Raw genomic sequence first — 20,556 nt, forward strand, 5'->3', positions numbered from 1 at the left:
ATGTTGCTTAAATGTCTTAAAAGAGTTCTTTATAAGTTTCACATATGTCAAAGTTCAAATTCAGAAATGGTTTACATCTTTTCTTAGAATGTTGGTAGTCTTTCAGTGCTACAGTTATTCCTTGGTGAGAAGTTTGATTTGAGGGAAGAAAGTCTTTTTGATGCCATTTGTCATTCTCATCACTAGTCAATGAAGAAAAAATTAACCAAAGTCTACTAATCTATAATTATTTATCATTTTTTAGTATGAATAAAAGAAGGCAGTTTTCTTTAAAAAAAAAAATCCCCTTATAGCTTAAATATCCTTTTTCTTATTCATGATAGAATTTGTAATTTTTCTGTTTGAGCTAACACCATAGTCTGTTTTATCCTTGCTGTTGATTCTTATTTTGTCTCTCAGTTTTGAGAAGTTTTTTTGTTTTTAGTTTTGATTTAGACTTTGGAATTGTTTCTTTTAGGACTTTTTCTTCAATTGTAGCATTTCACATAATACTGATGTAGTGTTACTGAAAACTTGATAATGACTTCTTCATTGCTTTGTTCCACTTCAGTAGGTTTGTTGCTTTATTTTATGTTGATTACTCAAAGAGCTTTTTTTTTAGGAAGTTTTCCCTCGGTGCTTTATTTTATGCCTGAGTGAGAATATATTCATGACTTAATGTACTTTGTCTTGTACTTAGATTTGACTCCAGCATAGTCTTTGAAAAGTGAATCTGGTTGTCTTTTTCCGAGTTTTTACTCCCCAAATTATGATAAGATCTTATTTAATTATTTCTCAGTATTCCACCTTAAAAAATTATTTTAAACCTACCTGATTACCCTATCTTCCAGCAAAGGTTTGGGTCATTTTTCTCATTTTCACATGTGGACATGATAATATAAACTATTTTTAATGCTCAACAAAAGAAAACATAATTAGGGAAATTACAGAAGTAAGAAAACATCATAATTTCAGAAGCATGATGCATTCTAAAAGCAAATAGAACTGATCTTTGGATTTTCTGCTTAAATGTTACTTACTTGTATAAATAATTGAGAATTTACTCTAAATATCATTCTATAATTATTAGTTTAAGTATCCCATGCTTAAACAAGGGAATCTAGTTTTATCATGTTTAAATTCTTAGAAGTTTATTGATATTATCTAAGCTCTTTCTATGAATACTGTTTGCTGGAATTAATTTACTTTTGTAAATAGAATAAATTCTATTTATTTAGAATAAAGCATTTATAAGATATAAGTTTTGTTTTCCTTCTTGGAAGTATTATTTGCTATTCTGTCAGTGGTGTCAGAGAGAAGACATTAAATGCTTTATGTGAAAGTGTTACAAAAGATATAAATTTCAGATAAATTTTCTTTGGAAAAGAGAAATTTCTTGGATATTTTTTTCTTTCTTTAATGAGTCTTCTGGGAAAGAAATGAAGAGAAAAATGAGTCATTTTGGTCAGCACTTTAAAAGCAGAACATTAATTCTATCCCATTAACAAACATTATTGGGCAAAAGGGTTTCATGACCAGTTAAGTTTGGAAAACACTGAACTACATATTCAAATAATCCTCTTTCCTGTAGCATCAATCAGAACGTTAAAAATGTGCATTGATTGTGTTGTGACTATCCAAGATGACAAATACATTGATATCCAAGGAGTGCTCTTTGAGGAAATGCTGTTATAGATACAACTTTTGCCCCTTTGCTGTCCGTCTTTGGTGGCTATGTCTCATTTGTTTGTTATAACTTCTTAAGAAAACAGTGTTTGTAAGGCACTAAGTTAACGTTGTATAGTTTACCCCGCTCCTTTTTCTTTTAAGTACTTTTAAGATCAGTAGTATGTAAGATATACTGTTCTAATTTCAACTTGTGAGAAATGCTGGCTAATGAAATGTAGGAAGATACCATATACATATGCAACAGTGTACAGATGTTCAGACATACATGTACAGACATGCATGCAACTGCATTTGTATGTATATACACATATGAAAAAAGTGAAAGTGCTAGTTGCTCAGTTGCTTTGCAACCCCATGGACTGTGTCCCGCCAGGCTCCTCTGTCCATGGGATTCTCCAGGCAAGAACACTGCAGTGGGTAGCCATTCCCTTCTCCAGGGGAATCTTCCCTACTCAGGGATCAAACCCAGGACTCCTGCATTGCAGGTGGATTTTTTACCCTCTGAGCCACCAGGGAAGCCTATATACTTTGTGGGTGTATGTACACATTTACACTTATACACACATAAAGCACATAGATTCTCATGGATCTGAATCTTCTTTGGCTTTCAGAGTCCATGTTCACTTGCTTGATTGCTGCTGTTACGTAGATGGGATACATATAATTGTAGTTGCCTGTGTGGCTTCCTAATCTTATAGACATGTTATTACAAGGCTGGCTGTGGCAGGATAGAAATAGTACAGCAGCTGGGAAAACCAACTTCTCCAATTGGTATCAGTTCAGTCAGTCAGTTCAGTTGCTCAGTTGTGTCCGACTCTTTGTGACCCCATGGACTGCAGCACGCCAGGCTTCTGTGTCCATGTCTAACTCCCAGAGCTTACTCAAACTCATGTCCATCGAGTTGATGATATCTCATCCTCTGTCATTCCCTTCTCCTCTTGCCTTCAGTCTTTCCCAGCATCATGGTCTTTTCCAATGTGTCAGTTCTTTGCATCAGGTGGCTGAAGTATTCAGCTTCAGCATCAGTCCTTCCAATGAATCTGATTTCCTTTAGGATTGACTGGTTTGATCTTCTTGCAGTCCAAGGGACTCTAAAGAGTCTTCTCCAACACCACAGTTCAAAAGCATCAATTCTTTCACGCTTTCTTTTAGTCCAACTCTCACATCCATACATGACCACTGGAAAAACCATAACTTTGACTAGACGGACCTTTGTTGGCAAAGTAATATCTCTGCTTTTTAATATGCTGTCTAGGTTGGTCATAGCTTTTCTTCCAAGGAGCAAGCCAGACATCCTGGAATGGGAAGTCAAGTGGACCATAGGAAGCATCACTATGAACAAAGCAAGTGGAGATGACAGAATTCCAGTTGAGCTGTTTCAAATTCTAAAAGATGATGCTGTGAAAGTGCTGCACTCAATATGCCAGCAAATTTGGAAAACTCAGCAGTGGCCACAGAACTGGAAAAGGTCAGTTTTCATTCTAATGCCAAAGAAAGGCAATGCTAAAGAATGTTCAAACTACTGCACAGTTGCACTCATCTCACACACTAATAAAGTAATGCTCAAAATTCTCCAAACCAGGCTTCACAGTACCTGAACCCTGAACTTCCAGATGTTCAAGCTGGATTTAAAAAAGGCAGAGGAACCAGAGATTAAATTGCCAACATTCGTTGGATCATTGAGAAAGCAAGAGAGTTCCAGAAAAGCATCTACTTCTGCTTTATTGACTATGCCAAAACCTTTGACGGCGTGGATCACAACAAACTGTAGAAGGTTCTTAAAGAGATGGGATACCGGACCAACCTGACCTGCCTCCTGAGAAATCTGTATGCAGGTCAAGAAGCAACAGTTAGAAGTGGACATGGAACAACAGACTGATTCAAAATTGGGAAAGGAATATGTCAAGGCTATATATTATCACCCTGCTTATTTAACTTATATGCAGAGTACATCATGCAAAATGCCGGGCTGGATGAAGCACAAACTGAAATCAAGATTGCTGGGAGAAATATCAATAATCTCAGATGTGCAGATGACACCACCCTTAGGGCAGAAAGTGAAGAAGAACTCAAGAACCTCTTGATGAAAGTGAAAGAGGAGAGTGAAGAAGCTGGCTTAAAACTCAACATTCAGAAAACTCAGATCATGGCATCTGGTCCTATCACTTCATGACAAATAGAAGAGAAAATAGGACTATTAAAAAAATTTTTTTTTTTTATGAGCAAGGAGGGTTTATTGGAGGACCTTGCAAGCAAGGAGCAGAGGGAGCTTATGCTGAAAAACCTCAAACTCAGGATTCTTTAAAATTTTATAATATGGGAAACTACTGTGTAGAGAAAATCTCTATTCCTGTTAGTTGCACCATAATGTTGTTTGATCCAGGGGATTATAATGCAAATTGAGTGAACATTTTTTGGTTTATTTGAAGTAGTATTACAACTTTTCATCAGTATTTTGTAATTAAAACTTGGTCTAGGGATAATCGGTAATCATTGATGGTACTGCAATATTTAGAAACTTTTTTTGTAATGTTGGGAATTTTGATTAGGTTTAAGATAATGCTAATGCTACTTTGAAAATTTGTACTTTTGAGCTTATTCCTGACTCATTTTTAAAAAAAGTGGATGCTTTTAATTTTTTAATGTTTAAAAGTGAGAATTATATCAAGTACAGAGAAAAATTCAGTGACTAGAATGATAGCTACCTGATTTTCCATATTTCCATTGTAATATTTCAAGTATGTAAGCAATAAAACATTACAAATGCAGTGAAATCTCAGTATCTTTCTTTTCTCCCACCTGTATCTTTCTGTGCTCATTCTGTTGTCTTTTTGTTGAGCAGAGTTTTTTAATTTTAGTGTAATCAGATTTATTGATTTCTTTTTTCTGTTTTGTTTTTGTTTCTTTTTGTAAAAAATTGGTTTTCTTCATACTTGCTTCTTTATTCCACCTGGGATTTATTTATCAACATGATATCAAGTAAGGTTCCATTTTTATTACTTTTTTAATGAGGATAACAGTGCTCCAATATTTTATTGAAAAATCCATTTAAAAAGTATCTTCTGCATGTTTTCTTCCATTCCTCTTAGAACATGTTACTTAGTAGATGCAATGCTTATGGCAAGTTTCAGATTTTAGAATGTTATTACCACAGTAGAAATAGAATGGCTAAATTTTTGATGAGAGGAAGTTTTGTTTCCTAGAACTCTAGATGATTCTCTAACCAGAATATTTGATTTACGTACGGGGCTGCTTTAGTTGTAAGATTTCTGACCCATTAATATCTTTCAATTTTGGAAACTATAAGTAATTTAAAAAACTCATTTTTACTTGGGTTATTTATGCAGTCTTCAGTAAAACAAGCAGTAGTTGCTTGAAAATTAGCATTAGTGTACTCTTTTTTTTTTTGTATTTTTATACAATTTTATTTATTTATTTATTTTTTTACTTTTTCCATTTATTTTTATTAGTTGGAGGCTAATTACTTTACATCATTGCAGTGGTTTTTGTCATACATTGAAATGAATTAGCCATGGATTTACATGTGTTCCCCATCCCGGTCCCCCCCCCCCCACCTCCCTCTCCACCCGATCCCTCTGGGTCTTCCCAGTGCACCAGGCCCGAGCACTTGTCTCATGCACCCAACATGGGCTGGTGATCTATTTCACCCTAGATAATATACATGTTTCAATGCTGTTCTCTTGAAACATCCCACCCTCGCCTTCTCCCACAGAGTCCACAAGTCTGTTCTATACATCTGAGTCTCTTTTTCTGTTTTGCATATAGGGTTATCGTTACCATCTTTCTAAATTCCATATATATGTGTTAGTATACTGTAATGGTCTTTATCTTTCTGGCTTACTTCGCTCTGTATAATGGGCTCCAGTTTCATCCATCTCATTAGAACTGATTCAAATGAATTCTTTTTAATGGCTGAGTAATATTCCATAGTGTATATGTACCACAACTTCCTCATCCATTCGTCTGCTGATGGGCATCTACGTTGCTTCCATGTGCGTTAGTGTACTCTTATAAGGACTTCCCTGGTGGCTCAGATGGTAAAGTGCCTACAATGTGGGAGACCCAGGTTCAATCCCTGGATCAGGAGGATCTCCTGGAGAAGGAAATAGCAACCACTCCAGTATTCTTGCCTGGAAAATCCCATGGACGGAGGAGCCTGGAAGGTACAGTCCATGGGGTCACAAAGAGTCTGATATGACTCTGTGACTTCACTTTCACTCTTATAAGAGGCAGTATATAATGTATATTGTAGTACAACCAGAAGATTTATAGTTTGGGGATGGGTGTTTTGGGATTATTCTCTGTCAAGCAAAGAAAAGGCCATTCACATGGGCAGATTGACTACCAGCATAGAAATAGTGAATTTTCTAGATGGAGTTTAAGAAGGCCCTTTGGCATGTACATGACTGCAGCAGATCCTGAAAACACTGGGAGTTGCAGCTGGGATCTGGGCAGAGGTATTTTTTAACAAGGTGCATTAAAATTCTCTTGTCTTTTCACTTCTGTGTCTTTTATGGGTCTCCCAATTCTATCAAACTTTCTATCTTACAGTTTTGATTTTGTTTTCCCACGTGTCCATCCTTCATGTCTCAAAAACACTATTACAGGGTTTTCCTGCTTGTCCGCCCTTCGTGTCTCAAAGCAGTATTGTAAACTTTGTGTTAGTCTGTGTTTTCACAAAATGAATTCTGAATTCACTTATATTCCACAAATATAATTTCCAAAGAAAACATAAAAAGAAGAAAATCTGTGTTTGAGCCATAAATTCCTAGGACCCTCTAAAACCAGGAGGAAAGGCAGCCTTAATCTAGTAATCTAGTAAGTATCTTGTAGTCTATTTTGGCTTTGTATTGATAGGTCTGGTATCCATATTGCATGAAAATGAGCTTTAAAATTTTTTTCTTAAAAGGAAATGAGTAAATGGAAGGTTGTTTTTTTTTTTTTTTTAAATCCTTTTAGGAAACTTATTTACAGGCATATTTCAGAATAAATACATTAAAATATGTAATTCAGTGATCTTGACTTTATTGCAGAATAGAATAAAAAGAGTACCATAATAGTATCAAGTAGTAAAAGAGCCAGTGAGTAGGATAATATTATTCATATTAACGTATCTCTTATGCCTAGCATCAAGTCAGAAAAATAGAAAATATTTAATGAAACAGTTGAGATAAGGGTAAAGGATTATAAAGTTATTACTCTGTTTCTGTTCAGCAGAGAAATAGAATCTATTTCAAAATTATTCTCTCATGTCGGTCTTACCTTTTCCTGATGGTTTGAGTCCCTGAAGCACTGCCGTTTCTTGTTCCCAGCTCCGTGCTCATGGCTTTAGTGTGTGAAATTCACTCCACTGCTGTGGGCAGGCTGTGGCAGGGGTCAAGCACTAGGTTCCTCCAAGCCTGGACCTCAGCTCAACCACCGTGACAGTTTCGTGAAGGCTCATTCTCATGCCAGTCATGGCAGTGTCTAGTTACTCTTGCCTTTATGTAGCAACTAGTCTTCTTTGGAAGTAGTGTTAACTTGCAGTTCCTTCTTGTTCATTTCTCTGTTGCTGTCATGCTTCTCTGGAATCCTCCCAATGATTCTGATGGCTTGGTGGCTCTTGTTTGCCCCTGTATGGAATTACTTTGTTATCTTTTTAGAAGTTTTTTGATGTCTCAGATGAAGGTGTAGGGTAGACTCAGGCTGAGTTCACGGTCTGGATCTGGTTCTCTCCTTCAGAGGTCTATGTCTGTTGTGTGAAAAGTCATGTTTAGAGTCTGGTTAAGGGAAAATTTTGTTTGTTTGTTTCATTTTCTTACATTTATTTATTATTTATTGAATTTTGTGTTAGAAATTGTCTTATACTCTCCTCTGCCCATCCTCCATCAGATTCCCCCTGCTCTTCAATCTAGAAATTCAGGTTCTGACTTTCTCCTCCCATAACTTGTGAATTGCTGCAAAATTCATTGTCCCTATGCAATAAGTGCTTCCTATTTCTTCTATAGCTCAGGAAGAGCTCGTTCTGTTTTTATTTGTGTTTGTCATTTTAAGTGCTCCTCTTTTCTTTAAAGTTGTGTGCTTTTTTCTTCCCCTGATGATTTGACTTCCTATTCTTGTAGTTAAAGTGCAGGCGAGTCATCGTGACTTGTTTTATCTTTTTGTCTGTGTGGAATACTGCACTGACTTCCCTTTGTTAGGAGGGAAAACACATATAGTTTTCATTCAGGTGTCTCTTTCCTATCCTTACTTGTGTAAATGTCATTGTTGTGGGTAGCGTGCATCTCTGGTCTTTTTGTGGAGGAAGATGAATGAAGATTTAAGGATAAGTTGCTGCTGGCAGTTTCATTTCCTTTCTGGGGGCGTGGCAGGGCATGTTTCATGTCCTGTTGTTTGTGAATTAAATTACTGCCACAGTGCCAGTTGTGTGCCTCACAATGTACTGCTGCTGCTGCTGCTAAGTCACTTCAGTTGTGTCCGACTCTGTGCGACCCCATAGACGGCAGCCCACCAGGCTTCCCCATCCCTGGGATTCTCCAGGCAAGAACACTGGAGTGGGTTGCCATTTCCGTCTTCAATGTGTGAAAGTGAAAAGTGAAAGTGAAGTCGCTCAGTCGTGTCCAACTTTTGGCGACCCCATGGACTGCAGCCTACCAGGCTCCTCCATCCATGGGATTTTCCAGGCAAGAGTACTGGAGTGGGGTGCCATTGCCTTCTCCGCACAATGTACTAAATACTGACAATTTGAAGATCCTAGAAATAGTTCATGTTCTCAAGGGAATTATCTTGTTCTTAAGCTCTTCATATTAGCCATTTTTATTAATGATTATTTAATATCTGGGTGTTTTTTCCCCCTGCTGAATTGTAAGCTTTTTGATAACAAGGACTAAGTGTATCTTGTTCTTGTTCAGTCGCTTAGTCATGTCCCACTCTTTGCAACCCCATGTTCTGCAGCACAGCAGGCTTCCCTGTCTTTCACTATCTCCCGGAGTTTGCTCAGATTCTTGTCCATTGAGTCAGTGATGCTATCTAACCATGTTGCCCTCTGCCACCCTCTTTTCCTTTTGCCTTCAGTCTTTCCTAGCATCAGGGTCTTTTCCAGTGAGTTGGCTTTTCGCATCAGGTGGCCAAAATATTGGAGCGTTAGCATCAGTCCTTCCAGTGAATATTTAGGGTTGATTTCCTTTCGGATTGACTGGATTGATCTCCTTGCAGTCCAGGGGACTCTCAAATGCTCTGCAGCATCACAATTCAGAAGCATCAGTTCTTTGGTGCTCGGCCTTCTTTATGGGCCAACTCTCACATCTGTACGTGACAACTGAAAAACTATAGCTTTGACTATATGGGCTTTTGTCGGCGAGTGATGTCTCTGCTTCCTAGTATGTTGTCTAGGCCTGTCATAACTTTCCTTCCAAGGAGCAAGCATCTTTTAATTTCATGGCTGCAGTCACCATCAGCAGTGATTGTGGAGTCCAAGAAAATGAAATTTGTCATTGCTTCCACACTTACCCCTTCTATTTTCTATGAAGTGATGGGACCAGATGCCATCAACTTCATTTTTTAAATGTTGAGTTTTAAGCCAGCTTTTTCACTCCTTTCTTTTACCTTTGCCAAGAGGCTCTTTGATTCTTCTTTGCTTTCTGCCACTAGAATGGTATTATCTGCATATCTGAATTTGTTATTATTTCTCCTGGCATTCTTAATTCCAGACTTAATTCATCTAGCCCAGCACTTCTCCTGATGTAGTCTGCATATAAGTTAAGTAAACAGAGTGGCAGTATACAGCCTTGCAGTCAAGGGGACTCTCAAATCTTCTGCAGCACCACAATTCAGAAGCACCAATTCTTTGGCACTCAGCCTTCTTTATAGTCCAACTCTCATATTTGTACGTAACTACTGAAAAACCATAGCTTTGACTATATGTGTTTTGGTCAGCAGAGTGATATCTCTGCTTCTTAATACTCCTTTCCCAATTTTTAACCAGTCTATTGTTCCATATTTGGTTCTGTTGCTTCTTGACTTGCATACAGGTTTCTCAGGAGACAGGTAAGGTGGTCTGGTACTCCCATCTCTTTAAGAAAGTTCCACAGTTTGTTGTGATGTGCACAATCAGAGACTTTAGGGTAGTCAATGAAGCAGGACTAAATGTTTTTCTGGAATTCCCTTGCATCCTCTATAATCCAGTGAATGTTGGCAGCTTGATCTCTGGTTCCTGTGCCTTTTCTAAACCCAGCTTGTAAATCTGGAAGTTCTTGGTTCACATACTGCTGAAGACTAGTTTGAAGGATTTTGAGCATAACCTTTCTGGCATGTGAAATGAGCACAATTTTATGGAAGCATTCTTTGGCATTGCCCTTCTTTGGGATTGGAATGAAAACTGACCACTTCCAGTCCTGTGGCCCCTGCTGAGTTTTACACATTTGCATACATATTGAGTGCAGTATTTTAACGGCAACATCTTTTAGCATTTGAAATACCTCAGCTGGAATTCCACCATCTCTACTAGCTTTGTTTACAGTAATGCTTCCTAAGGCTCATTTGGCTTCACCTTCCAGAATGCCTGGCTCTAGGTGAGTGACCACACCATCATACTCATCTGGGTCACTAAGACCTTTTTTGTATAGTTCTGTGTGTTCTTGCCACCTTAATCTCTTCTGTTAGGTACTTCCCATTTCTGTCCTTTGTCATGCCCAACCTTGCATAAAATGCTCCCTTGATGTCTCCAGTTTTATTCAGAGATCTCTAGTCTTGCCCAGTCTCTTGTTTTCCTCTACTTCTTTGCGTTGTTCGTTTAAGAAGGCCTTCTTGTCTCTCCTTCTGTTCTCTGAAACTCTGCATTCAAGTGGGTATATCTTTCCCTTTCTCCCTTGCTTTTCGCTTGTCTTCTTTCCTCGGCTCCTCAGACAGCTATTGTGCCTTCTTGCATTTCTTTTTCTTGGGGATAGTTTTGGTCACCACCTCCTGTGCATTGTTACGAGCCTCCTTCTATAGCTCTGCAGGCTCTCTGTCTCCCAGATCTAATCCCTTGAATCTATTCGTAACCTTCACTGTATAATCTTAAGGGATTTGATACAGGTCATACCTGAGTGGCCTAGTGGTTTTGCCTACTTTCTTCAGTTGAAGCCTGAATTTTCAATAAGGTGCTCATGATTTGAGCCAGAGTCAGCTCCCCGTCTTGTTTTTGCTGACTGTGTAGAGCTTCTCTGTCTTCGGCTGCAAAGAATATAAATCAGTCTGATTTCAGTATTGACCATTTGGTGATGTCCATGTGTAGAGTTGTCTCTTGTGTTGTTGGAAAAAGGTGTTTGCTATGACCAGTTCATTCTCTTGGTAGAATTCTGTTAGCCTTTGCCGTGCTTCATTTTGTACTCCACAGCCAAACTTGTGTGGTAGTCCAGGTATCTCTTGACTTCCTGCTTTTGCATTTCAAACTCCTATGATGAAAAGGACGTCTTTTTTTTGGTGTTAGTTCTAGAACGTCTCATAGGTCTTTGTAGAACTGGTTAACTTCACCTTCTTCAGCATCAGTGGTAGGGGCATAGGCTTGGCTTACTGAGATATTGAATGGCTTGCCTTGGAGATAAACTGAGATCATTCTGTCCATTTTGAGACTGCACCCAAGTACTTCATTTCAGACTCTTCTGTTGACTGTGAGGGCTACTCCATTTCTCCTAAGGGATTCTTGCTCACATTAAGAGATATAATGGTCATCCGAATTAAGTTCATCCATTCCCGTCCATTTTAGTTCACTAATTTATTTCACTGATTGATGGACTAAAATGTCAGTGTTCACTCTTACCATCTCCTGCTTATATCCGAATTTACCTTGATTCATGGACCTGACATTCCAGATTCCTATGCAGTATTGTTTTTTACAACATTATCAGACACATCCACAACTGGACATTGTTTCTATTTTGGCCCTGCCACTTCATTTTTTCTGGAGCTGTTTGTAATTGCCCTCTGCTTTTCCCCGGTAGCATATTGGACACCTTCTGACCTGGGGGGCTCATTTTCTGGTGTCTTATCTTTTTGCCTTTTCATGGGGTTCTTGTGGTAAAAATACTGGAGTTTGCCATTCCTATATCCAGCAAACCATGTTTTGTCAGGACTCTGTGACTTGTCCGTCTTGGGTGACCCTGCATGGCATGGCTCACAGCTGCATTGAGTTAGGCAATCACCTTCGTCACAACAGAGTTGTGATCCATAAAGAGGAGGTGTGTCTACTCAACTCTTTTTCTACAACACCCAGCATAATGCCTGGGAGAAATAGTTCCTTGTTGAATATTTTTAATTGCATGAGTATGTCATCTTTTCATTAGGTCATTTCATAGTAGAACACTTGGCATAGTGCTTTATGTATATTGGATAATCAGCACATTTGTTAAATCATTTAAAAATCTAGAAATGTTTGTGTTACCTTTAGAAACAATGACAAAAAGAAAAAGCAGATGAGAAAGCAGCTGCGCACAAGGTTCTTAGGATCTCTAGATACAGCACTAGAGTACTTAGCTAACTCGATGAACATGGCTAATAAGCACCTAAAGTCCTCAGAAGCTCCTGTAAAATGATCCGAACTGTTTCTTTGTAGAAAATGACTGCAAAGGAATAACCAGTTGCTGTTATAGGTTTGGAAAGTGTAACAGCACCTAAAAAAGTAGAGGCTGTTGGTCAGGAGATTAAAGTTGTAGATACATTATTTTGCAGAGTAGCATATAGAATTTATTCACGGCTTGAGTTTGTGTTACTTGGTGTGGAGATGAAGTGTGGTAGCCTGTGCCATTTAGCTGGCCAAGTCACAAGTAAAACCTGAAAGGAAATGTAGAATATGCTGTCATGATATGATTTTCCCACATAACATGCTGATACACACACACAAAAATGTGATTTGGCAAGGTCAAGAGCTTGTACAAAGCTCTTGTGAACTTTGAGGTTTAGAAAATCGCAGACTTTATCTTTTGGTTGTTTCAAGAACTTCCTGTAATTGAGGTTACAAGTGGCATTTTGTGTTCTTTTTCCTTCTCCGCCTTCTCTTCTCCCTGCGCTTAACATCCTCCAGCTTCCTTAGGCCCGCCCTGTTTTCCTGCTTCTCTTCTCTGCTTCTCAACTTGCCCTTTCCCTCTGGCATCATCTTCACAGTCTTTTCTCTCAGTCCCACAGTCTCTGCAGATTTATGGCAAATTATTTTTCTTCCTGGAGTATCGACTGGATTAAGCAAATAATGGTTAACTGAGAAGGGTGGGAAATGATACAGTTTTACTTTTTCTTTTTAGCCCTTGCTTGCGAAGGAGAATGTCCTTTTATTTCTAGATGTTAATGTACGTTGTGACTTTAATATTAACAAAAAGGATAGAGAAATTGATATGTGATACATTTTTTTCTCATTTGTTATTAGATCTTTACTAATTCCAGAATGATTCAGATTTCACAATATACTTTCTTTTTAGGTCCGTATTGAAACAGCTACAACTCTGAAGTTAAATATCCTTTAAATATTTTAAAAATACTTCACTGCAAGGGATTTTAGCAACACTTTAAAATTAATTATTTTTAAAAAGTAATTTATGAGATAGTTTAAAATGTAATTTTTGATTGGTTTGTTATATTTGGTTTTTACATATATTTTATCCTGATAAATTTCATATATTCTCAATTTCATGTATTCTCAGTATTCCTTAACTGCTCTTCACCTGTTGATGATTTTGAGTTTAGAACAGATCAGTTTCTGCCGGTAAGAATATTTATTTCAGGTTTTATAACAATTTCTCTGCTTATGTCTTTTGAATATTGTGTTATTTTACAGCTGAAATTGTATGTATCTATTATTTAGTAAAGCTGCTTTCAAAAGTATATTTAGATTATTTTGGAAGTGATCACTTTTATTGGTAACTTTAATTTTAATAATTGTGTTTGTTTTGTTTCGTTATCTTGTCATCCATTTTAGAGTTGACTGCTGCACTTTTTGTTCTATTATAAGACATCTACTCATTTCATTTCATATTTGTCTGTTACTTTTCATCCTTAGGTTATCCCCCTCTGTTGTCTGTGTGTATATGTCTATGCTACACAAGAGTACCAATTACCTGAAAAGCACAATACCTAGTCTTACTCTTTTTTTTCTTCACTCAACCCTCAGCACCTATTTTGTTTCCACATAGTTGTCACTTAGTAAACACTTGTTAAATATGTAACTATGATTGGGGCCTTAGTGTTTGGTTTTCTTGATAGGGCTAGACAAGAAAACTATGATAAAATATCTGCCTATATTTCTTATGGAGTCATAAATGGGTAAACTTGTAGAACAGAAATTTTTCTTTAATAGAAGAATCATTAAATGCTTTTGGATGAAAGGAAGATGTTTTACCAATCTGTTTGAAGGTGAACCAAATATCTGAAAGAGCAGATGTTTCTGTATCTGACATCCTGTGATTTGTTAATTTCTACTATAACTTTCATGATGTAGAAGTTAAAAGTCAGACATAGGTTTTTTGTTTTCTATTTCCTAATCAGAAACATTCTGTTGTACTTACAATTACAAGTGTTTGTCTACAAAAATTTATATCAGAAAACTGGTATGTGAGTGCAGTAATGGCATTCCTCTTGCTATAATGAGTAGACTTTGCAAAACAATAGGCATATGTGGAAAAGAAGTGACAAAGCACTTTTAAAGGTTGGATTAGCTGTATAAATTTTAAACACAGAAAGTTCAGACACACTTTTTCTCTGAAAACATTTGTGGGTGAATTAAATTCGAAAATGGGCACATTTAACAGCAATAAAGAAGAAGATCACTGCCCTAAATATTGACAACTTAACCAATTTGAAGTTGTATAGGTAATGGTAAGGTTTTGTCTATTTGTCTTTTATTTCTTTGATATTATGACTTAATTTTACTTCTTCTTTCTTTTTTTTTTTTTTACTTCTTATTTCTGTCTTTATGTGAAGATTTTTTACATTTCTGTACCAAACTTTTATTTTTTCTTTTTACCTACAGTATTTGGAAACCATGTTCACGCTACTCTTTCAGTTACTTCAGCAAGTTACAGAATGTGACACAAAGATGCATGTTTTACATGTCCTTTCTTGTGTGATTGAAAGAGTCAACGTGCAGGTAATTTTGTTGTCAACTTGAAAGTAAATGTTAGAGAAATGTGTAGAGTATATGTAGAATTCATTAATATCTTTGCTTTGTACACATTGTTTAGTGTTAAAACATTTATTAAAATGGTTCTATTAGGTTGTGATTTCAGTTCTGTATCAAAATTGACTTTTATACTTGTGTTTTTAAAAAATGACCTAAGAAAATGAAGAAATAAAAAATTGGATCAACAATGTAGTGTTGTTTGTTAGAAAGCAAAATTATACATCTTTTATAAAATTCAGTTTATATTGACTAATACTTTTTAAAATTTGATATGTTTGAGTGCATAGTCACAAGTGTCAGTCAGCAAATAGAAATATTCTCAGAAATCTGTTGTTTGTACCTTGAAAACTGAGTGTGTTTTGCAGTCTAGGCCATGTTATATCCATCACTGGTTTAATGTAAAAATAATATGTAAAGTTTTTAACAGTAAATTATTATTTAATTGTATTCAGTTTCCCTTATCACTGCTAATGTTTGTGAAAAATTGTTAATCCAGGTACCACACTGTAATTATCCTGTAATTTCTTACATCCAAGTTTACACTGCATATTTTTATTTGAAAAGTGCTCAGTAAATCTGTGAGGTATTAATTAGGAAAAGATAACTGAATTTAAGTCCACAGTCCTGGAGTCTGCTCCTGAATCTATTAGTGAATTCTGACAGCCTTGAACCTGCTTATTAATTCTTAAGCAATTGATGAGAATTGCTATCAATTATTGAGTAATGACAAGTTTCCAACTCCTGTGCCAGGTGATTTGCATATATTTCTCATTTAATCCTTAGAAAAACCTTTGAGTGGGAATTAGAATTCATTATCTCGAGCAACTTGAGGCTTCAAGAAATTTGCCAAAGTTCAGATGTTTTAGTGGCATTGATAATATTCAAACTCAGTGTTAACCTTCTCACTGGTAGTTCAGCTAAGAATCTGCCTGGAATGCAGGAGACCCAGGTTCAATGTCTGGGTCTCCAGCTCCCCTGGAGAAGGGAATGGCAACTCATTCCAGTATTCTGTCCTGGAGATTCCCATGAGCAGAGGAGTCTGGCAGGCTGTAGTCCACAGGGTCACAAAGAGTTGGACATGACTGAGCAGCTAACACTGACAGACTAACTAACTGAACTCAACAGTTATATTGATGTCATACCCATTGCAGTTTTGAGTGACCATTAATCATTTTGAGCAGATTTGAGTCCTGGTGTCTAAAAGTAGTAATATCTTACAATTTTTTAACACTTGTGTTTCTTATTACATTAATTACATTATTTCATTTTGATGTTGGTTTATAACATTGAGACTGTGTTTTAAACTTATTTCAAGTCCCTGTCTCTGCTCTTTGGCTTGGATATGGTCTTGAACCTTGTGTCCTCATGTATAAAATGGTAAAGATAACTCTCAAGGATTCCTGAGTATAAAATTATCACAGATATTTAATATTAGATGTTCAATATGCAGATTACTATACAACTGCAATAAATTATTTAAAAATTGATTATATTGTAGAAGCAAGATTTGGCAGTTTTTAAAATAATCTTATTTAGATATCATCTGGCTAATGGGAATTTCTTAAAGAAGGCTTTTTTTTTTTTCTTTTTGTAGAAATGAATTTTCTTACCCCTATCTCCCCAAACCACTAAACCTTTTCCCACACAAGTTTAACATTACTCTTGCTTAGTAAATTTAAAAATTCTTTTGTTTCTATCCATGGTTATCTTTCACAGCACACATAGCCTAAGCAGCTCATATGTCTATATCATTAGTAAATAAGATATAGTTATCTATTAATACTTTTTGTTTTTAGAACGTGAATAGGAAAGGGTCATGAAAAATGTTTTCAGGAAAAACATTTTCTTGTGTTAACCTTTGAACAACACCATCACTTAGATATTCTTCAGGTATCATTTGTATATAAATATGATTTTGTCTACTAGATTGCAAACATTTTGAGCCATCTTACAGCAGTACTTTCTGACACACAATAGTTTTTGAAGTTTTAGGGAAGTCACCATCTTTACACCATAGCTTGAAATTTTTTGAAGATTATATTTCTTCTTCTTTTTTTTTTTTTAAAAGAAGTAGTCGAAAACCTGTAAATAAATTATTCCAGTTCAGGGATTCTGTAAATACACAGTCAAGAAAAAATGTGTTAATCATCAGATAAGATGTCAGGTAAGCATCTCTTAATGACCTAAGCATTTCTGAAGGAAAAGAACAAAATTAAAAATTAAAGAGTCAGTGTGAAATGTTCAATATTCTGTTGAAAGTGTTAGCTAAAATGAGATGTTAATAGAGACTTACTTTTTAAATTCCCTTGTGAATGGAACCTTTGTTAAAACATTTGTTAGTCTGTCGCATATTCGAGTTTCCCTTGTTTTTCTAATGTGCTATGAATGAAAGTGGTATCTTCCTGTGTAGAATGAACTGGTAAGACTATAATGCTCATAGTAGAGCCCCACCCCATTCTGTTTTTTGGAGTAGAAGTGCCAGAAGAGGAGTGCTCTCGTCTCAGTTGTGCTATGCTGATGGTTCAGTTTCTGTTGTTTAGCCTGATACCTATAAAACATTCTTAATTCCATGTGTTTTTAAAATGTTATTTAAATAACTGATCATTGGTCTACCAAAAATGCATAATCACTTTAAGAACTGTTTATAGTATTTTTTTATCTTTTGCATCTTTTCATTGAAAAATTTTAAATATGCAGACATGTTGTAGTAAATCACTACCCGTATATTCTTCACTTTATTTCATCACAGCACTTTACCCTAGTATATTAGACCTCTCCTTTTTAATCATAATCATGATTAGATTCAGAGAACTTAACATTGATGTAGTACTGTTTTCTGATATCAAGTCCATATTCAGGTTTTCTCAGTTGCCCCAATAATTTATTTATTTATCTCCCTCCTCCTAACCTAAGGAAATGTGTTTGGCTCTCATGTTATCACTTTGTTTTCTAATCGCCAGCCCCCTTTTAAATCTTCTACAACACTGAATCTATGAGTAATTTTTTTTTCCATTTATTTTTATTAGTTGGAGGCTAATTACTTTACAATATTGTAGTGGTTTTTGCCATACATTGACATGAATCAGCCATGGATTTACATGTATTCCCCATCCCGATCCCCCCTCCCACGTCCGTCCCTATCCCATCCCTCTGGGTCTTCCCAGTGCACCAGCCCCGAGCACTTGTCTCATGCATCCAACCTGGACTAGCGATCTGTTTCACACTTGATAATATACATGTTTCGATGCTGTTCTCTCAGATCATATGAGTGGTTTTTAAGATAGTGTCTTTGAAGCATTAATTTTAATTTAGAGCATACTCTAATGAACAACTGAGACTGGGATATAAATATTTCATGACTTTCAAATGTAATTGGGTGCTTGGTTTTATTATTCTCCCTGTCTATAATTCATAGCACATATTTCCTTTCTTCCATGCCTTGGAAAATATTCCGTTTAATTTGTTCAAAACCCAAACTTTCCTTATCAGTAAAACATGCTGTTTTTAGTTGAATATGAATGCATTAGTTACTCTGAAACCTGTTTTTATGTATTAACCGGTCTGCCTTTATAAGTTAATTGGAGGGATCTTTGAGATAGAGCACTTAGCAAAATTAAGTGCTCAATAAATATGTTAAAATAATATGATTCAGAATTGAATACAAGAAGAGTCTCTTAATATTTATCCAGTTTTATCTCACTGCAATATTTGGGCAAATATTTAACTTCTTATCTTTTGGTATCTCCTCTCCTAAACCCGGGGGGGAACAAATCTTAGAGATTTTTTTTGCTGTACTTTTAGTGTGTGATGTTTTATAAGCAGAATAAAGAAACTCTTACTGTTTCTGGGAGCAATTTTTTTGTTTTAATTATTGGAGTATAATGCTTTACAGTATTGTGTTAGTTTCTGCTGTATAACAAAGTGACTCAGCCATATGTATGGGAGAAATTTTTAATTTTTAATCCTTGGGATTGATAGTACTGAAACTGTGAAACTCTAGTGTTTTGTTTTATCACCAAGTGTACTGTCATCAGGTCAGTTCCAAATACTGGGTGATTGTAGGCCGAAACCTGGAGCGCTGTTTCCAGGTTCTGTGTGAAATCAGGTTCCATTTTATTTTCCAAAAATCTCATTATAAAGCTATGCTGTGTGTGATGTAGGGGATATTTTTAAAACTGGTGAAGTTAATCCATATTGGGGTTAACAGTTTTATCCTTTGAAAAGGATTAAGGGTTCATATGTTTACCTTTATATCCTCCTCTTCTTGGTGCTTAGTCTTTAGGGCCTGATACTTGAAAGATGCCATTTGGTAATGGTTGAATGAATGAGGAAATGCTGACTCTTTTAAAAACATTATAATTGCTAATTATATAAGTTGTTTCATTAAAAAGAACCAGGATATAACAGCATTTTCTATTATTTCTGTTAAAGAACTAACTTTTATATTCCTAAATTTTATTTCATGCAATAAATTTGCTGCTTGTTTAAAATTATTTAAAAATATTTACCCTAGAGCTCTGTGTCTCTATGTGCTGTCGAATTTATTTTACTTCATACATTACATCCAGTAAGTATTAACCATTTGCTGCCTGGGACCTGATAGGTCTGTCAGTGTTTCTAAAATAAGTCACCTTCTTTACTAATACAGTTCTGTTGCTTCCTCTGCTTCTATTGTGATAGATACGACCGTATGTAGGATGTTTGGTACAATATTTGCCTCTTCTTTGGAAGCAGAGTGAAGAGCACAATATGTTGAGATGTGCTATTCTGACAACACTTATTCATCTTGTTCAGGTAAGTTTCTTCTCCACAGTTTCTAGTTTAGTTTTTTTGTTTTTTCTCCTCCTTTAAAATTTTTCTTTTACTATTTTCATGTGATTGGTGTTAATGGCAGTAAAAGACCTCACATTTTTCTTATTCGTGTGTGATCTACACAATTTAAACACACTTTTTTTATGTTTACTATGAGCATTTTTTGACATTTAAAAAAACATTCTCTACGTTTAAAAGACAATTTCTTTCATTAGAGGCGGTTGTCCCCAGAAGGTAGACTTGTGATTTTTACTGTCAGTTGTTTTTTGCATGTAGTTTCCTTGGTATTCAGGGTTCTTCTGCATAAACTTACTCTCCATTTTCACTTAATTTAAAGTAAAAATTTTCCCTTTCATTTTGTTGGGAAGACAGAAAAACAGGTGAGTTGCCTTTGAGGGAAGGAGTTAATTTGATATTCAATATATTGACTTTGAGGTATGGGGATGTGTAGCAGTTTGAGAGAACCCTAAAATTTCAGAGAGAGCTGGAGCTGCAGTTCTCATTTGAACTGTTAGGGTGGATTATGGTCTGATGGTAAGAGAATGGAGAGGCAAGCACTTAATGAGAATATCTGTCTGCAGGGATGCACAAGTGACTTTTATTGCCTTTGCTGCAAAAGTTGATAGATTTTTTCCAATGGGGAGATCTCTTTCAAAATTAAGAATTACTACTCTAAAGTGTTCCAATAAGTTAAACTAATATTAGTCTTTTTTTTTTTTTTTAAAAAAAACCTTTTTCAGTCACCTTGAAGCATAAACTTATTCTTTCACCAAATATTTATGGTGAGTTTTACAGTTATAAATTTCTATCTGAGACAGTTTTAGATACATAGATAGTGATACAAAAAAAATTTTTAAGCACTTTTGTCTATCCTTTAATTCTTGTGATTATCCTGAAAAATTATGTCCCTTTAATAGATGAGGAAAAAAGGC

At 35.9% G+C, this 20,556-nt stretch overlaps 1 protein-coding gene across 1 annotated transcript in view; it reads left to right on the plus strand.

Annotated features, from left to right (window-relative positions):
• IPO11 (importin 11) overlaps positions 1-20,556 on the plus strand; it is a 196,246-nt gene that overhangs the window by 68,078 nt on the left and 107,612 nt on the right. The window contains exons 17-20 of the mRNA XM_020879101.2: positions 13,116-13,149; positions 13,359-13,399; positions 14,663-14,779; positions 19,493-19,606. Of these exons, the coding sequence (XP_020734760.1) occupies positions 13,116-13,149; positions 13,359-13,399; positions 14,663-14,779; positions 19,493-19,606 (306 nt within the window). The remainder of the gene's footprint in view (positions 1-13,115; positions 13,150-13,358; positions 13,400-14,662; positions 14,780-19,492; positions 19,607-20,556) is intronic.

Source organism: Odocoileus virginianus, chromosome 14, assembly GCF_023699985.2.
Source record: "Odocoileus virginianus isolate 20LAN1187 ecotype Illinois chromosome 14, Ovbor_1.2, whole genome shotgun sequence".
NCBI lineage: Eukaryota > Metazoa > Chordata > Mammalia > Artiodactyla > Cervidae > Odocoileus > Odocoileus virginianus.